Here is a 19,479-nt window from a genome sequence, read left to right on the forward strand (position 1 = left end):
GAAGTCAAAACTTAACTCTGGGGTTTGAAGGGAATGTGTGTTTTCTTGTACGCGTGTGTGTGTGTGTTTGAGAACATTGTGTGTCTCTGGGACACACAATGGACGTTTTTTCTCACAGTGGGGAAGACAACAATGTGTTTGCATGGTCATTACCACAAACAAGCTGTTGTTAGTGTGTTAGCTGGGTCACACTCACGTTAACTGTGTTTAAAGTAAGCTTGGTCTGTACAGATAATAGCAACAACAAAAAAAGCACTTTCTGAATGCTCGGTGAATTCAGTGAAAACACGATTAGTACGTGTCTTTTTTCTTATATTGCTCTGAAGTTGCACCTTTGGATTTGATAATGCGTGTTATGCTCATAGTAATAACTTTCCTTTTCATCTGCTGTTAAACTTAGATGATTTTTTTTTACACTAATACAGTGTGAAAAACTGTGGAATTTTTAACATCTGGTTTGGCTGATATGACCCTGGGTCACATCGCGTGACGGACAGGCGCACCTTCCCAGAGGAAGACAGCAAGAGAGAATACCGTATTTGTTTATCAAGAGCTAGAAACAACAAATATATGGCCAGACAGCATTTATGTGACTTAAGACAGGGTGGCTTAAGTGTGTCAAAAAAACAACTATACTTTTTCTTGTACCTTTTGATTGCTATTTATATTGTTTAAATGACACTTTCAGGCATTTTGTAACTGATCTTAACGTTGAGGATGCGGCCTACCAAGAGTGTCACAGGGTTCATTCTTCCAAGAGCAGATGTCGAGTCCCGTGAGCAGGATGGCGTGGTCGTGGTGCCGGCCCTCTCTGCCTCCCAGTGTGGACTGCCAGTGGCAGAAGCTGTTCAGCGTGTGGTCCGCATGGTGGTTGATCACCAAACCGTCCTGTGAGATGAAGCCGATAAAAGGAGGAAGAAAGAGAGTCAGTGTTGTCTTCATGGGAGGAAGCTGTGAGCCCAAAGTGGTCAAATGAATGCCATTACCCTTTCTCCCCCTTCCCCCTGCGTTGACCACCTCGTCACATAGATAGAAGACGGGAAGGCAATGCGGATACATTTATTGCTAATCTTTTCACCAGATCTTTGCCTTTTCTTCACATTCAAATTACCAAGATCTTGAGACATTTGTATGACAAAGACAATATGAAGATGAGAGAGGCGGGACACTGATCGTCTGGGTGTTTCGACTCGGAAGACGAACGTCTGGGACATTTTTGACATTTTTGGCATGCTTCCTGCAGACAATTGCCTCTTAAAAGACCATTAAAATCTATTAACATCACAGGTGGATGGAAACCAGAAGCCGTTCACCTCGGCCCGCTTGACTCTTTTTGCTGACAGTGCCCCCACCTGTTTCCCTCTCCCTCTTTTTCTTAAAAGTATCCTTCATTCTCCCGCACTCTAAGATAATATCCCTCCTAAATCTGGCGAAGATCCAAGGAAATGTACACCCTATAATTAACCACTGTAATTGTCAATCCCCGGGAGACCTAAAAGACCTTCAGGCATAGAGACAAACAAACAAACACATGATCTGTTCTCTGCGCTCTTGAAGTCCCTTTAACAGTATGAATGCAAAGGTAATTGTCTAAACTTTCAACCACACAAACCCAATTAAAATGCAGTCACGGTGTATCTGTTTGAGTATCTGGATGATCTTTTGACATACTTGGGTTTTCACCTGACAGTACTGACAGGCTTTGAGATGCTCACCTGCTCTTCATCTAGAAGCACAAGGCCGACTATCACTATGTTGATGTTCCCCCCTATTGTACCGTCTTTGAAGAGACTGGAGACCTAGGGCACACAAACAGACATTACCACATGTTATTAACACTTTTGTTTACAAAAAATGCATTTCATCTGTCTACAATTGTCTTATCGGTTTTGGCTAAAAGACACGGGCACTTTTATCCAGTTAAACCTAATGCAGTGTTGAGTGGGGGAGGTGAGCATATGTGACTTTTGAACATGTATTTTCAGAGAGTTGGGTCAAGCTTACCAACTCTACAATTAAGTCTTGATTCGATAGTGTTATACTCAGGATCTAAACGTTTTTGTAGACAATAAGGTCTGTGTCAAGTGTATGAGACAACATACCTTGACATTCATGTAGACATAATCCTCAAACCCTTTTTGATAGCATCGCTGAGGTATGACAGCCACAAGTGCTGTTCTTAATTCAGCTTCTAGCACTCAAACACAAATATCTGACCATCAATCACAACACTCTGGGATTTGAAAGTGGACTCCTGATCTGATGCTCTTGTTCGCTCTGTCTTTCTCTCGGGCCTTTTAAATACCTCAGGTGCCACTCACTAAGCCCCCGCTACTCAGGAACACTCTCATTCGTTCCTGATGTTTGGTCTCCCTCTGCACTGACTTAGGAGAAGACACATGGCTGTGGTTTGTTACCAAATGCAAGCTTAATACAGAGGTCAAAGAGGCAATCAAAACCACTACTTCAACTAAGGTCTCCTGGAGCATCATTGTTAGACAGCGCTCCAGATTTGCAAAACTCAACAGACACAGTGAATCCCTGTGTCTTCACTCCTTTACAGCAGAAACAATCACCAGTTTCCATAAAGCGTTGGTGTTTAGTGCTACATAATGTGCAGCGTGTATAAAAAAATATTGTAATTAACGCCGTTGAAGTGTCTTTCCACTCTGCTGCGAAGAAAACAGAAATATACGCAAATGCTGGGACGGCATATCAGATTATTAAATAACCCTTTAGAGACCCATGAGAGCTGGCAGCTGGGGTTGGGGGTTGGGTGTTTTCTGTGAAACTCCATACTGCATTTAGGTGACTCCTCTGAGGCGGGCTGCGACTGCTTGGATTTCTACTAGAGAGGGAACGATGTTTTCAAAATAGACGGATTATCTTTGGATTTGTCAGTCAGTCATTAAGTAGCAAAACGACCATGACGGAATTTGCTTGCGGATCCAGCTGAGAGGGACGGGGCGGACGCTGTGAGCGTCGCGGCAATGATCTCACCCGGATATCAGTTTCATGTTTTTAGATGTGCTCTGTCTGATAAGTGAGAATGGAAGACACGGGTGTCAAGTCACTAAACCTTAAGCTATGGCAAAATTCATTTATCCGTGGTTTCCAAATCAACCTCTGCTGATGTTGGACCTTTACGTGCTTCATCGTGACAATTTTGTGACAAAGTGTGGCAAAACTTCCTGTGACGACAGGAAATAAATCGCCGCTAACTGATAGACTTTTTTACCCTCTAAATCCACTTCACTTCATATATGTTGATGTATTGCAAGATTCTCTTCCTAGCTCTTCCTAGATTCTCTAGACTGATTCGGCCATGCCACCAGCTCTGTGAGACTGTAACGAGCTAAACGCTAACATCAGAATGCTACAATGCTCAAAATGACAATGTTAACACGCTGATGTTTAGTAGGTTTAATGTTTACCATGTTCTGAGTCCAGGGTATTTGCATGCTAACATTTGCTCATTGGTACTTCACACAACGTATCACACCTTTTCTTTGGGCTCCTATGAGTAGGATTCGCTCACCATATTAAGCACAGTAAGAACATAAGTGGTAATGTTCTCGTGACCGTGGTTGTCCATCATCCGTCTGTCCACCACCACCAGCGTCTCCACGTTGAGCTTCTGATTGGCCTGGTTCTTCATCGGCGCCGCTCTTTTGTTCCTCGGGATGATGAACTTGTACTCGTCTGGGAGGATGAAGGCGTCCTCTTCTGGAGGTTTGGGCATGTCTGAATATAGAAAAAAACGGGGTTGCAGAAAAAGCGGGGGAGTGAACCAATTAACCGCTTTGAAGCCAACGAAAGTGCAAAACAAAGTGAGTGGAGCACACTGTGGCTGCAGAGTCCACATGACGAGGATCACACTGTTATAGTGATTGATGAATGCAATAAACAAGTCAATGGCGGTTATGACACCCATTGCCTTCATTCCAACAGCTGATTATATGTTTTGCAATATGACATGTCCATCGTTAATGTTTTACAGATATCGTAAGCAGGGACAAAAAGATGACGTAAACCGCGATGAATTCACAATACAAGCTTATTGTGAAAACGTATCGGCGCTTTGATAAGTGAACGTGTGACTTGGATAAACACACACCTAATCTTGCCATCAAATGCCCAGCCCTGCCCTTGTTTTTGACTCTCCTTTTGAAAGCCGGGTCACCTTTTGGAGACCCGTCTAACATCCATCCTCACTTCTCAACAGTACACACAAGTCAAAGATAAGCTCGGCCTAAAACTAAAGCAGCATTATCGCCTCCATCATCTTCCCCTCTCCGTTTCCGGGTCATCAAAACCTTCACTTGCCTGGCTGCGATAAACTATAAAGGCTGGAAGGTTTGTTTATATAGGCGGACAGCAGGTGAGCCACCAATGTGCCTTTTTGACTCAAACATGGCACAGGTGTTCAGTGATGTCATGCTCTGGGAATGTAAACATCTTTGTGTTTTCCCAGGGAACCGACAGCTGGGGTTCTGCAGGGTAACGGCGGTGGTACCAGTCCAAAACACCCCGCCTGCTCTCGTTCAAATGACCCCGGTGACCTCAGCAATGTTAACTGATCTCGCGGTAATTCCTTGAGAGCAAATATTTTGTCGCCGTGTAAAGTGAATATGAAACATTTTCCCTTGACCTTTCACGGGTCACGTCACAAATGTCAATATAGATTGCGATAATATTCTTCAAACGAAGAAAAAAAAAAAAACTAGTCGGAACCTCCGCAGACAGTTTCTTTTTCAAGGAAATGTTCCCAAACATGTTGATTTAGCATTGGGTTCAAAGGTTAGCTCAGTTAGACTGATTAGTAAAACATGCTGTCGGTTCCAAAAAAAAAGAAAAGAAAGAAAAACAAAAAAAGGCTGCATGGATTAATAATGGAGCTTCATAAGTCAGTAGAAACGCACATCTTGTTCTTTGTATTGATCACAGCGGGGGTTAATGATGTGTTAAGTTCTAGTCTTGTGCTGCAAAATGATGCACCATGTGTTGTTTTTACTACATGAACACTGTGCTATTGAATGTATGAAGCAATAACTAAATGTTTGATAATTAATGCTGGCGTGTTTCACTCACACCATCTGCGAACAAATACAATGATTATCACATGTCAATCTTTTTTCCCTTTTCTCTATGGTTCTGCAAGTGATGTGTGATACTTCTTTAAAATGTGGCTTCATTTTTTTTGGAGTTCAAACCACTAATTTAGTTATATCTGGAAAGTAAAGAATATTATTATTACAGTGCCTAAAAAGTGCAACGTGAGACATATGTCGAGGTGGGAGCATTCTTAGGTTAACCATTTTGATTCGAAGGATTGGAAAGGGCAAACTGACTACATGAGGGTTTTTTTTTTTTTCCAGAAGAAAATATGTCACATAATCTAGGTTCAAGAGTTCAAGTAAAAACAATATCCACAGGCAATTATCCCTTAGGTGGGAGAATAAGGGTGAGTGTGATTAACCTCATTATACAATCGTATTGACTTGTTGAAACATATAAAAAGACATCAGTGCAGAAAGGAATGCAATGTTTCTCATTTGACTTATCTCCACGTCCTAAGTGCATACTTTGATTTGTAGAACGTAAATAGAAAAGTAAAGACATTTGTACAACGCTTTGTCTCCCTGTTTACTTGATATATATATATATATATATATATATATATATATATATGCATGGGAAGCAGTTGCAGGACTTTAATGCATCTCACCATGAATATGAGAGTGATATATGAAAGTGCAGTTTATAATAACACTGCATGCCACACGTGGATTAGAATGAGAAATTGCCCTTACATACATTTCTTCCGTCTCCCGCAGAAGTGTTGCCTCTGCTTCTCCCCGTGTTTGTGGTCATCGTCACGGCGCTCCATCTGGTCCGCGTGACCGACGTCGGCCCGTTGATCTTCCCGCGCCGCGCCGTAGGCGGTGGCGTCTGCCCGTGAGTCGGTGGACCTCTTGGTGACAAAGTGTCGGTGCGACTCGCGATGAGTCGAATCCGGGGATCTCTTCCGAAGCACCCGGGGGTCGTGACCTCTCGGCTCTGCACGGGAGTCCCTCTCGCTCTTGTAGAGGATGTGTGGCTGGTGGCTGGAGGGTGCTGTGAAGTTTCCTCTCTGGGCCAAGCGGTGGGACACGGGTCTCAGGAAATAGTCTGCTTCCTGTGTTCTGATCAAACCTGACTAGAGGCAAAACAGAAAGTCCTGTTAGCTTTACAGTGACGGCTCCTTAGGATCTATTTAGCCTGGGCAACAATATGCTCTATTTTCCAAAAATATGCTCTATTTTGCAAAAATATATATGTTTGACTTTTTATACTTACTTTCTCAGCCTTAATTCAAGTAGCTAAAATATAAAAAAGTGACTTGACGAGTGTATAATTGTTACCGTGTCTCGTGTCCAAAACCTCGACAGCTGACACATTCTGCTCCACTCAAAAAGTAGCCCATGGGGCCGCAGTCGTATTATTACCAATAAACAGAATAATACCCTTCACCAGCTATCCGCTTAGCTTTCCAATCTGTCTCTGTCAGCAATTAGTCAAGATTTTACTCTGGGGTCACTACGAACCTGACCCCCCCCCCCCCCATACCCCTCCCCTCCCTAAATTGAGGCTCAATTACTGGCCGTGTTTCTTCATGTTCAACATCTGTTTTGCTGTTTGGCTTCAGACTTTATCTTTCGGCGAAATCTAAATAAGACTCGGCCAGATCGAAAGAGTTTCAAACAAAGGAGCCGATGTGAGGATGAAAGGAGGTGGCATCTCTCCTGTAAACAATGTTAACGCTCTCAGTTCTCAAAGTCTGGGCATTCCTTACTTACTCCATACATACTCTATTCATTACTTTGGTATGCACATGAATTAGAAAACGAGCAAACAAAAAACATCTGAATATAAAATCTTTAAAAAAATGTAAAAAAAGTACACTCTTAGGTGTAATTAATACTTCTCATCCTTATTCTCTCTCTATCTCTATCTCAGTCTGTCTTTGTCTCTCTGGGAAGGAGACAGATACTTTTCCTCTGCCTGTCTTTGTCTCTCTCGGTCTCTCCACACCACATCTGTGTTGACAGTCTACTGGCACCGGGGTGTTTGGGCTGCAACTGTTCTTGGCAGAAATAGTAGTTCCACTAAAATACGTTTAATTGACTACGGTTGTTTTTTTTGTTTTTCACTGGGAATGCAGTGCGAGGTCCTCGGCTGACACGGTGGCGGTCGCGAGGGCTGCGTCTCGACCCCAGGGTCAGCGCGTACGCATATGTGTGTGTGTGCATGCCTGTATCAACACAGTACAAAGGGGACGTGTGTGTGTGTACGCGGGACAGAAATTGGTGAGTGTGGAAGCTGTGAAGACAGAGATTATCTCTGTGCGACTAGATGTCTGTCCGTGTGAATGGACACATTTGTGCACACCTGTGTGTGCATTCGAGTGGGAGTGTCTCGTGTTGCATTTTATCAGCCAATCTGGCAGAAGCAGACCTCTATCGGTGATGCGTTTGATGTTGCTACAACTGATTTTTTCCCCCACTCCGTCATCGCTTACTACCGCAGCCTTTCAACTGCGGATCAGGAGACCGGTGGAACCGAGTCCTTTGGAAAACGCTGCAACAGTATTCAGCGCCGAGGTTTAAAATAAGGAACTCTGTAAATACAAGCCAACACAGATGTGTGAGCTGCGACGGCAACGACTGTGGAGTTCACAGCTCTCATCACGTAACGTGGCAACAGAGAGTTATCACACATTTATCTTATAAATATGATATTATTGATTCTACAGCAGCCAATTTGGCTTAGTCGCTCAAATGTTGTAAAAGAATTGTCGTGGCCCATCTTTGATTAATCTAACAGCAAGAAAAAAGAAAACAAAGACCTTTTAACAGTATGCATGCATCTGTTTGACTCCTAAAGTCCAAGAATGTCATATCAGTTTATTGTCAAATGTTGGCTACTTAGCAGGGAGCGCCTTCTCAAATCCCACTGTTAACTTGTATGCCCTTACTACTAAGAGGAGAGCAGTTGTTGTTTACAGATGTTTACATGATAATGATCATTTCCCACCGTACAGAAACATGGTATTTGACAGACAAATGATAACCCCAAACAGCAACGCAGAAATAGATTTGGAGACATATTTACGGCCGGAAACACACTTCTTTACCCAGTAGTTATTGAAATGAATACAATCGTTTAGGCCCCTTAAAAAACCCAAAACAATGCATCTTCACAGTGAAGTCCTCAAGTCTCAGACAATGTGCATGTTTGTCTACACTGTGTTAAAAAACAAACAATATGTGCAGCTGTGGTTTTCGGCTAGACGATGTGTTGCAACCGATTCGATGAAACAAATTACCCTGATATACGCTCCAGTTTTCTTTTGGGGAGTAACAAAGAAGAGGGTGCGGGCTACATTTTTTTGAAAAAAGAGACCCAGAGAAGAGAGAGAGACTTGCTAATGCCTTACCACCTTCCACGATAATCACAGGCGATTGTCATCATTTGGTTCCAAGGCACAGTGAGGGCTTCTGACACAAACTGCTGTCAACCTTGAACATTTCACATGCCTGGGTGGGTGCATTGTGGGGGGGGGGGGGGGGGGTTGAGCATCGGGGGCATTAGTGCGGAGCTGAGGCAGCTCTCTGAGGAAAATGGGTGCCATGTGATAGTGAAGTGAAAATGTTTCTGGTGATTTTTGTATCTTGATTCTAACATTAAAGAAGTGAAGGTATCGGAGGAGGAGAATGAAAGGTTGTTTTTTGGTCGGCTCACTCCGATAGCAGTATAATGAGCTGGGACAGACGAAGAAGAGGAAAATCCATGATGGAGAGAGACAAACATAGGACTTACACCTGCAGCCTATGGACTGGACTGCCAGGATCTGATTTTAATCAAAGAGTAGGCTGCAGTTCACACGGTAATCTGGCTGACATTCAGTCTCAAGAGGAACCGTGTATTCACTGTGAAGATATGTGCAGAAGCTGTATTACTTACAGGAGGCTTATTTCCATTTTTTTCAACCGACATTTCTTAACTATTCAGAGTATCGGGCATAAACCATCAGAGTAGAATCATGCAGATGTATGTGGTTTCAAAAAAAAAAGGTCTGCAGCCTCAGCCAAAGCCTTTTTGTCACTACTCCAATTGGGCCATGTCAACGGGCCATGAATTGTCACGATAGCTATGACCGAACCTTTATGGTGACAACATTCACGCTCTGATTGCCACATCTGTCGCTTCTCTTTCAGCACCGCATGCATTTTGCAAGTTTTGGAATATTTAATTTCTTCGTCGTGGTTTGGTTGCAAAACAGATTCGCTGACTCGGGAGATCTTCAAGGGGGCCACGGTGATGCTCCAAATGCAGGGTTTCCCTCCTCATCAAAATAAGGGATTTATTGAGAATGTCGTGGAAGCTAATTTTCAACCACTTACTGCCAAACTGTACATACTGTACATAAAGATGTACTACTTTGCGTTATGAAATCGGAGTAGATCCTCGGACAACTGTCCGTTTCTATACAACTTTAAATGAGTTTCAAACAACCTCAAATGCTGGCTTACATGCTCAGTGATGTGCTACTGGTATGCCTCGTGTTTTGAGGCTCCATCATAACAAGATGCACGTGTCTCCACACACCCTCTTGTTTCCTCTCATCTACATCTGCTGTCACACTTACTGGGCGGGACGTTTTCCCCTCAAGTTAGATCAATGCCCCTTATTGTTATATTATTTTTTGTGCTTTTATCCTGTGCTTCCGATATTCAACCCAGATGTTTGTATTGTATTATTGAACATGTGCTGGTAGGTTCTGTGTTCTTCTAAAGGATGAACATGTTATATCTAGTGTGCAGAACCAGCTTTATAGACAGAAATCAGACCAACAATTGTACAGAAAACCATATGTAATAGCAGAATACTGTTTGTAAATGAATTAAAAATGTTTTTTTTTGCCTTAAAACAAGCAGCATGTCTTCCAAAGCGTAACAGCCAACAAACCCTACAGATAATCTTTTTATGATGTCTTCAGCTTGTAAACTCTGCAGTCTTTAAACTTAAGCCCGTGAACACACATGCGTCCGCTACTTCCTGTGTGTGTCTATGCAAGTCACTATGATGCCTTTTCCTAAATAACCAAAGTCATCAGATTACACAGTTCGCTCTACGAGGTGGAAATAGCAGTCATAAAAATGCTGAAACACTACTTGGGAGGGCGTAAACAGCTGGACCCTTTGGAGTCAGACGCATCCAGACAAGCAGTGACAGGAAAGGAGGGCTGGGTAGGAAAACGGAACTGGGGGTGTGTGTGTGTGTGTGTGTGTGGGGGGGCACATTCAGTGCATTACAAGGTGCACCTGACAGTGAGTATATGGTTATTCCTCTCTTTTAGTTGCTCCTCTTAATGGAGACCAAAAGAGACTAATCCCGTACTGCTATACTTACTTCAAGCTCATATTTATTACAACATTTTTTGGTGAAAGCTGGATTTTTATTCCTGTCCAATTACAGGAGAAGTACAGTCTGTCTGATAGTGCGGCGACTTTAGCGCAGAAACGAATAATACGGATCAGATTTACTGCATTTAAACAACCCATAGTTTTGTAGCATTGTAACCAAAACACTAAAACACAACACAGGAAGTTGCCGCCTCCAATCCATTCTTCAAAAGCTGATTTTCCAAACAACCTTACTTTTCTTTTCAACTTTTGGTGCATGCAAACAGTTTCCGTGACGGCAACATTTCGAGCAGTTGATGGCACATTCAGACCTTGGCACGATGTTGCGAGGGCTTATTGGACAACTGGAAACGATACGCTGACATTGTACTTCAACAACAGACACTATTTCTTAATCAATTAACGATTTCACTTCACGTTGTACTTAGTCATCTGTTGGCTAGCCGCCCAGAACCCATTACACCAACTGGGTTTATATCAATTAGGAAAAAACTGATGCTCTAAAGTGACTTAATCCCAGCCACTGAGACATACGCATATGACTCAGTACTTTATATGACTGACAAAACCATAGTGACGTGAGCAAATTAAACACTTATTGTGTGAATAGAAAGTTGATTATCGCAAAAAAAAAAGAAAGAAAAAACAAAGACCACACTGACTGCTTTTCAAAGCATCATCACATCAATAGACCATCCTTCATAGATTCTTGGAAATCCCAGAGGTGGGACGGGTGCACAACATTCTATTATTATGACTACTACTAGGCCCGAGGCGAGAAACACACCTGACCTTTTACAAGAGGAAAACACATGACCTCCAGGTGATGTGTAGTGGGAGGACGCTGAGCATTTCCCTTTGGTACAAAAGAAAGGTGTTCTATTAGACAGCCATATACTGATGTATGTGAAGCTCAATATGAAGTATGCAGTACATGTAGTCATAATATTTACAGAAGTAAGCAGACATGTTAGTGGTGTTCTGAGCTAATGCTAACATCAGCATGCCACACACTCACAATGACATACACACACGTCGATGTCTTCGCTAAATGTGTTAGCGTGCTAATATGTGCCAATTAGCACGGAACACAACGTTTAGGCTAATGGGAATGTCTGCAAGTGTGAGGCAAATTGAAGTTCTGACCCAGTGACTGCGCTAACTGTGAAGTAACGGGATCACCCAAGTCAGAAGACTTCATTCATTCATACATTGTCATATTCATGTAATGTGTTTATGTAACTTTGTAAATGCTGTTCATTCTGTACACATGACATCTATTGCTTCTGTCCATCCGGGGAGAGGGATCCTCCTCTGTTGCTCTCCTGAAGGTTTCTTCCCTTTTTTCCCTGTCAAAGGTTATTTTTGGGGAGTTTTTCCTGATCCGATGTGAGGTCCTGGGACAGGGATGTCGTATGTGTACAGATTGTAAAGCCCTCTGAGGCAAATTTGTAATTTGTGATATTGGGCTATACAAAATAAACTGAATTGAATTGAATTGAATTATTCTGGCCACTGGGAATATCTGTACTAGCGTTTGTGCAAAACACTTCAATAGACGTTGGGCTATTTCAGTCTGGACCAAAATCACACAAGATGTCATGTATTGAAGAAAAGAAGAAGAAAAAAAGAACAATGCCTGCATGCCACGCTCACCCCTCAACTGCCTCACTCCTATAAAAGAGTCAGACTAAAGAGGATTATGCCGCCGCATAAAGTCGACACGGAGAGGGACCCAGCTTTATGGTCTCCCCTTCCACATGTGTGTCACTGTGCAGAGTCTCGAACCAGTTGGCACTTGAACAGAGTCGTTGGATTGGCCTGCTTCTTTTATTCCACCAATTCCTTGCTTGTAAGTACAAGAATTTTATGGTTGAAATCCCTACTGTCATCAAAGCGGGGCAAACCACTAAATGGGCTGCCAGAGGAGTTGAAATGGCAATTTATGCATAAGCTTTACAACGTAACACTCCTTACAAGGGGGTTTTCAGCACTTCAAAATACCAGGGGGGAACAATGACTCTCGTGGCCCACATGCAGCTTGACGCTACATCTTGTATCCTTCTCTCTCTCTCTGTCTTTCTTTCTTTTTCTATCTCTGCCTGAACTGGCAAGCCCAAGGACACATACAGACAGAGTGTGTTTGAGTCAAACACATACAAAATAAGAAAAAAAGCAATTTTTCAATATTAAAAGCATCCATTATTTACAACAACCAATGCAATTAAAGCGAGGCTGAGAAATGTGAGTTTACAATATCTTACTGAGTGCGAGCTATCTTCGCGAATGAAATAGCAACATCAATATATATATATATATATATATATATATATATATATATATATATCGAAAGGAGTACTTTCCCTCTTTGATTAAAAGAGACTTATTACAACACACGCACGCTCAACAAACAATCCATGCTGCATACGTAAACACAGTGACGTATGTTAACAAAAAGAAACGAGATGTTCCTGATGAATTTGGACACTAAAGAGCAAACTTCACATCTCTTCCATATTTGGGCTACTGGGATAAACAACATGTTTTACACTGAAAGGAGCTGTCCATTTAGAATATGCTAGATGTGATTTCTAGGTCAGGGTCCTGTTCTGACACAATTGCCTTGGTAAGTAAAATATTTCAGACATTGACGGCGCTAATGAGGGTGATGGAATGATCTCATCTCAGCAGTATCCCGCTGCAGTTGATGCAGTTATTGATCCGAGTGCCTACGGTCAATATTTACCTGCCTCCTGCCAAATAGGAACTTTGACCAAAGTGCACGGCCTCCTACGAGCGCACAGGTGGCAGAGGGAATCTGTTAGTTTTAATCAGATAATTATAGTAACCCTTTTCAACGCATAGCGAGGCTATGAGTTCAAGTCCTATACTTAATCAATGATAAAACGATGAGAAAGATATGAGTGTAAAAAAAAAAATCATAAAATATGGAGCATTCTAGTATTCATGTTTTGAATGTGTTTTGGGAAGAAACTTTTGTTTGAAAAAAAAATGGAAACTGTCTTTGATGCATTGACCCGGTCCATCCTAACCAGACTGAGTCGTGAGAACCACATTTACAGTCCGTGCAACCCCGGACCTTTTGGCTGAATCTTTTATTGGGATCTGGTCTGAACACACACACACACACACACACACACACACACACACACACACACACACACACACACACACACACACACACAGAAGAAGGATCCCAGGAGATATGCCATCCTCTGTCAGAGGGCCATTCTCAGACCTCTAAAATTAAAATATAAAAGGCAAACCATCAAAGACAGGCCAGTAATTTATCATATTTAAAAACACTGAAAAGCGTTGCTGCAGTGACAGAGGTCATACTAGTTTTTAAAACATGTGTTTGGATAAAACTGCGAAAAGATGGAACATTTGAAAGAATATTTCATAATGCTGTAACAAGTTCCTCCAGATGCAAAGCTTACATATCCACAAGTTTGAATGTTCTCAAGACTTCTTCAATCCATCAAATGCGAGATTGCACTCACATTTAAGTGCAAAAAAAAAGTAACATTACAGGAGTGTGTCTTCTTGCTTCCCGGTTGCTGTATGCTGTTTCCAGTGATTGTTTGGTTATAAATGAATACATGTGTACGTGACTCCAAGACTGAAAGGATTAGTGTGTACTCATAAATCGCTTTGTTCTCTAGTCTGGGCTGCTAAGAGGGCTAGTGTGGTCTCACTGGGCTGGAACTGCTTCACTTCGGCTTACTTAATGTCCTTCTCACAATAATGTTTCTTTTATAGAAGAGGAGGACCACCAAGGCAAGAACTGGAATTCTAGCGAGCACACACACAAGTCTGGGTGTACAAGTTAGCATTTGTACATTTAGTTGTATCAGCCAACATATCATATCAATAACTTGTATCTGAGACGAGTTGGATGCATGACATGAAAACATGGTTGCAACTAAAATAAAATAACTTTTGAACACCACACAAACGCCCCATGTGCATCTGTTGTGAAATGATCATCTCAACTCCAATTTGGAATATCAGCGTATTAGTTGTGTAGCTTTATAACACCCTATACGAACACGGCTAACAGGTAAGCTGGCTCCCAAGTCGCACGCCACCTCTCCCTATTAGAGCAATTACAGTTTCGATCTCCTGTGTTTGGCTATTTGCACTCAGTCAGTTGCCTCCTTAATGGTGCCAGCCGTTAGATCTGCAAACATTATTGCTCCGTGAGTTGAGAGCGAGCCTAATAAAAATACCGAGCTGATCAAACATTGCTTTGGGCACGTTAGGCAGGGATAGTGTTCTGGGGAGTTTCTTGGCTCACTGACCAATGATTTTGCAGTGTTCACAGACATGACTTTTTAATTCATTTGTATTTCATTACCTGATTTAGGTAAAACATGCAATATACACAGAATGAGCTAAGATTAATGATGCACGGCAGGCAGAAGGTAGAAACCTCTGTGCATGACCGGCACCTCGGCCAGTGGGCTTTTAACGTAAATTTCAATCAAGTGCAAACCGATTTTTCTGAGCAGACTCAAGTGCTGCGTGAAAGGCAGTTTCACGGTAACACACTGAAAGGACTGCATGGTGACTGTGTATGTGTCAGAGTGGCTTTCAATGAAAGGGTTAATCTAGATTCCCTGACTGGGTGTAATCAGGTGTTTTTCTCTTCCTTTCCTACTTTGTACATTTGGCTCCGAGGCTGACTATTTATTTTGGGTCAGTGGACGCAATTACAGTGCTCACTTGGTAGATAAATCCAAATCCTGCCAAACATAATTTCAAATAAAAAAAAAAAAACCTTTCAAATGAACCGACCCTGTACGTCTTTTTTTTTTCGCTGACGCACGCACACCAGCCCAAAACTCGACTCATCTACCCATCCAAATCCTCCCGCAACTCGACTCATGCATGTTCAGACTCACCATTCCCGTGCATGTGGACAATGCCACCGAGGAGTTGACCTTTGACCTCAGCGACCCCTGGTAAAAGCAGAGGTCGTCCTGGTGGTAGGCCCTCAGGCTCTTTGTGCCGTTCTTTCCCAGGACCTGGACGGTGAAGCCAGGTGCAATCAGGCGCTCCGAGGCCTCCCTCAGCTCCATGTGGAAGTCCTGCCCCAAGCCACTCAGTCGGAAGTGGACCGTCTCACTGCCACCGTCGGTTTGTGATGAGCCGGCCAAGGATCGGCGTCGCCTTCTGCGCTGGTTGTGGGCAACTTCGTGAGAGACGTAAACACCGTCGTGGTTGACCTCAAAGGGAGACACTATCTCATATTCTGGATGGAAAGATAAAGGAAGGCAGGGAGAGAGAGGACGAGAGAGAGAGAAAAAAAATACAAAAAACAGAAGATTATTTGCAAAGTTTGGGCAAAGTAAAACACTGAATTGAAACGCAATGAGAACAGGCCAAGAGAGAAAGAAGACCGTTTTAAAAGGCAAAAATCGAATTTTTTTTTGGAAATGGGATATATTAAATTCATACATACAGATGTTATGGGCTCAAACAGGGAGAGAGATTGACGAGAGAAAGCTATGACTTCATTCACTATATTTTGGAGATGCAACTTGGCAGGAAGTAAACACATTGTCCTTGTGGTCAGCACTTTAATTAATTTCATCTGTCAAAAACCATTCACTGTGATAAAGAGCATCCTGTGTCAGCTGCTACCTTGGTTGCATCACCGTCTAAATAAAAACTTCCACTCGTTTCCATTTGTAAAGTTTCCTAGACCTGCCTCATATACTTTTTTGCTCGCAGGGTCAAGTCAGAGTTACAAGAAGAGGAAGGGTTTCAGACAATTCCAACAGAAGAGTGAATCATGTTTGACCTTGTGTTTTACTAGAGTTTTTACTACAGCTTGGGCTGAATAACTGCAGGTCATAAAGGGAGATGGTGGCAGGTCACAAGCCCTGGCCTTCTAGACCACTTAAATGTCCAATGGCTTTCCTCCAAGGGTCAAATCAGAAGAGTGGCTGACTCCTTCAGCTGCATTCAAAATTGGTTTTCCAGATGAAATCGTGACAGCAGACGCCGCTCCTGTCCATCCTCCGAGTGTGAATGTGCTGACCTGCTACGCCCTTTGTCTTGAGGGTTTTGGAGATCATGAATTATTTTTAATTTTTTTTACAAAATGCGATAGAATCTATTGAAAGCGTGAATTAGTTTCAGCTCAACCGATGCTGGGAGAAACTCGACACTCGCTTTTGTTACTGTGGTGAGATCTTATCGGTAACAGAGGGGGGAAGGGGGAGGGGGGGGGGGGGGTGTAAGCCATCACACACACCTTGAAACACTGTGCGCTTGGTACACTTTGGGTCTGTGCGTACGTAACCTCCAAGCAAACAAATAAAACAGTGAACGGAGCGATTTGGTTACGGTGTTGTAATGCGTTCGCTCTTGCCGTGGGAAGAATGATACGTGGTCACTTTGTCAGCTATAAGTGCACAGAAATAACAGCAACCTCGGGCTTAGAGTCAACAAGAGCCGGACTCTGTTACAGTGTGACCTGCTTTAGCAAGCCCAAATAATGAGTAAATATAGCGCCGAGACAGACATGTTTTGGCAGTGGGAGAAAACATTCAGGGTGACAGACAGTGTGTCATCACTGGCAGTGTGCATGCCTGAGGTTTGAACTTTGGTCATTTGGTGCATCTTAAAAGGCAGACTTGGAGCCCCTAGCCCACAACATGACACATGCTTATTAGTGGATGCATTTATTTCAGGCACCTTTGCAGTGCCATGACTGCCTTACGTTTTAGCTTGGGTAGCCTACCTCCAAACCCCTTGAAGTGTTACAACGCATAAGGCGTACCCAGAGAGTTACAGGACCGCGAAGAGCAAACGCACACACTTCCAAGTCTCAAGATTCTTCTGCGCGGGCACTGAAGCACTTTGGTCGAAAAAAAACAGAAAAAAACGGTGCTCTCTATCTTTGGCGTTTTGTCCACCTACCCCCAACACACATTAACACCTAGTCAACTGTGTTTGTTCCGCCCTAACTCACAAAAAACAGCTGCAGTGACCCATGCCTGACAGTATACAAACACAGAGTCTGCGGGAATGGAGCATGCACACACACACACACACACACACACACACACACACACACACATTGTCTGATGGACTGAGACAAGACCCTGTGGTGGCTTCTTTGTTGGTTTAGTGGCTCCTGAGTGCCATTAGTACTGATAGGAGGTCCAACCAATGGGTGCTTTGGCTTTAACCTCAACAAAAGAAGGAACATGCCCTGACATATGGATGTTAAACACATTGATACTCAACAATAGTTGTGCTGGCTGTGGGGACGATCCAAAGTAGAAGAAAGGGCTTCCCCCTTAATTCCGTTTCAGATCGTCTCCACATGTGAGAGGAGTTTTGATGTTTATTTGTTTACATGTCTGCTTTTCATGGAACAAAAAACAACAACAACAACAAAACAAAGGATCTGAAGGAGAATGCACAGCCAAAGCAGTCGCTGACTCAGCACACCACATGGGGTTGGATCCACAAAACAAAGAACAGATGAATGTCTTGCGCTCGCTGCTCGCACTAATTGCTGATCTGACAAAGCAGCTTTAGCAGGCCTCAATTGAGGCTTTGAAGCCACTCTGGTGTGCAACAACATGTGCGAGGCATTTCCATTGTGCTATTCGGCAACTAAATTAATGTCACGTATACTATCTATGACTAGCTTTTTGTTCTAGGGCTCCACAAATCAAGAATCCTGTTAGAGTAACTCGTGAAATTTACTCTTGCAAATCAAACTGTTCTCCTTTTTTTGGGGGTGGGGGGTGGGGGGGGTGCATTGAACCCAGATTTGAAGCTCCACTGTTGCAACAGACAGCTGATTGCTCCGTGTCAGGGTGCAGGTCGCCCCCCAGCGGTGAAGAGAGGCAACACACGGCGCAGGTGAGCGCTGTTTGATGCTGCTTGCACGTTGGAGGGATGCGGTGGAGGACTTTAATCTTATTGTACCGGAAAGCAAAAACCTGACCCGGTGGATCACAATGCACACACACACACACACACACACACACACACACACACACACACACACACACACACACAAAAACACACAAGACATTTGACATACCTGTGTGTTGAGGTAAACTGAGGGATCGGAGCAGGTCGGACGCGTCTTGGTGAGACTCAGCGCCGTCAGCAGCATCCTTGAAAAGCACGCTCTGCAAGGAAGGAGACGCACACACACGCACACGCACGCACACACACACACACACACACACACACACACGCACACACACAGACATGACTCGGTCCGCGTGGCTTATATCTTGCAAAATATCAGGGGGGGGGGGGTGGGGAAGAAAAAAAAATAACTCGGCCTCTCTGTCATTTGAAGTGTTGACAACTTTATGAGCCCTGCATGCGTGTGCGTGCGTGCAGGCGGCAGCGCGGATGAATGCAACTTGACTTACTTGGCTCAGAGTGAAAAAGCAAAAGAGGTGAAAAAGGAGCGACGGCCGCGTCGAGGTGCTCCGCTCTGCACCGATCCGCAGGAAAGCCATCGCGGGGGATCACCTTTACGCACAACAACAACAACAATAAATACAACCGGAGCCGTGGCAACCAACGAGCTTTTAAATAGATGAGACCAATAAGTCCGACTGCAGCCGAAGCAGCTCTGCGGGTGAGTGAAGCATCAACGAGTGTCACATGAAGACTTCTTCTTCTTCTTCTTCTTCAGACTTATTGCGCCACTTTGGTCTTCGCTCATTTTCTAAGCGCAGTATTCCGATGCGGACTCAACACGTCTCCTCTCCGGGCAAGTCATTTTCTTTTCTTCCACTCATGCAGCCCGACCAGTATCCAAAGTATATCTCTCTCTCTCTCTCTCTCTCTCTCTCTCTCTCTCTCTCCCTCCCTCTCTTCAACACACGCGCTCTCTCTGCCGCTCCCTCTCTCTCTCTCCCCAGTGACCCCCGCGGACCATTTTGACTCCCAGTGAAATCATGTGATTGTCTTAAATAGGCTGCGTCCCCGTCTTGGC

General features: G+C 43.5%; 1 protein-coding gene across 1 annotated transcript in view; it reads right to left on the reverse strand.

The window, feature by feature from the left end:
* LOC117745529 (A disintegrin and metalloproteinase with thrombospondin motifs 16) overlaps positions 1-18,997 on the reverse strand; it is a 46,183-nt gene extending 27,186 nt beyond the window's left edge. The window contains exons 1-7 of the mRNA XM_034553920.1: positions 18,908-18,997; positions 18,565-18,655; positions 15,398-15,747; positions 5,818-6,199; positions 3,539-3,744; positions 1,716-1,799; positions 729-888 (exon numbers count right to left, since the gene is read on the reverse strand). Of these exons, the coding sequence (XP_034409811.1) occupies positions 729-888; positions 1,716-1,799; positions 3,539-3,744; positions 5,818-6,199; positions 15,398-15,747; positions 18,565-18,655; positions 18,908-18,997 (1,363 nt within the window). The remainder of the gene's footprint in view (positions 1-728; positions 889-1,715; positions 1,800-3,538; positions 3,745-5,817; positions 6,200-15,397; positions 15,748-18,564; positions 18,656-18,907) is intronic.
* Between the last annotated feature and the right edge of the window lie 482 nt (positions 18,998-19,479).

This window comes from Cyclopterus lumpus, chromosome 16 (genome assembly GCF_009769545.1).
Source record: "Cyclopterus lumpus isolate fCycLum1 chromosome 16, fCycLum1.pri, whole genome shotgun sequence".
NCBI classification, from domain to species: Eukaryota; Metazoa; Chordata; class Actinopteri; order Perciformes; family Cyclopteridae; genus Cyclopterus; species Cyclopterus lumpus.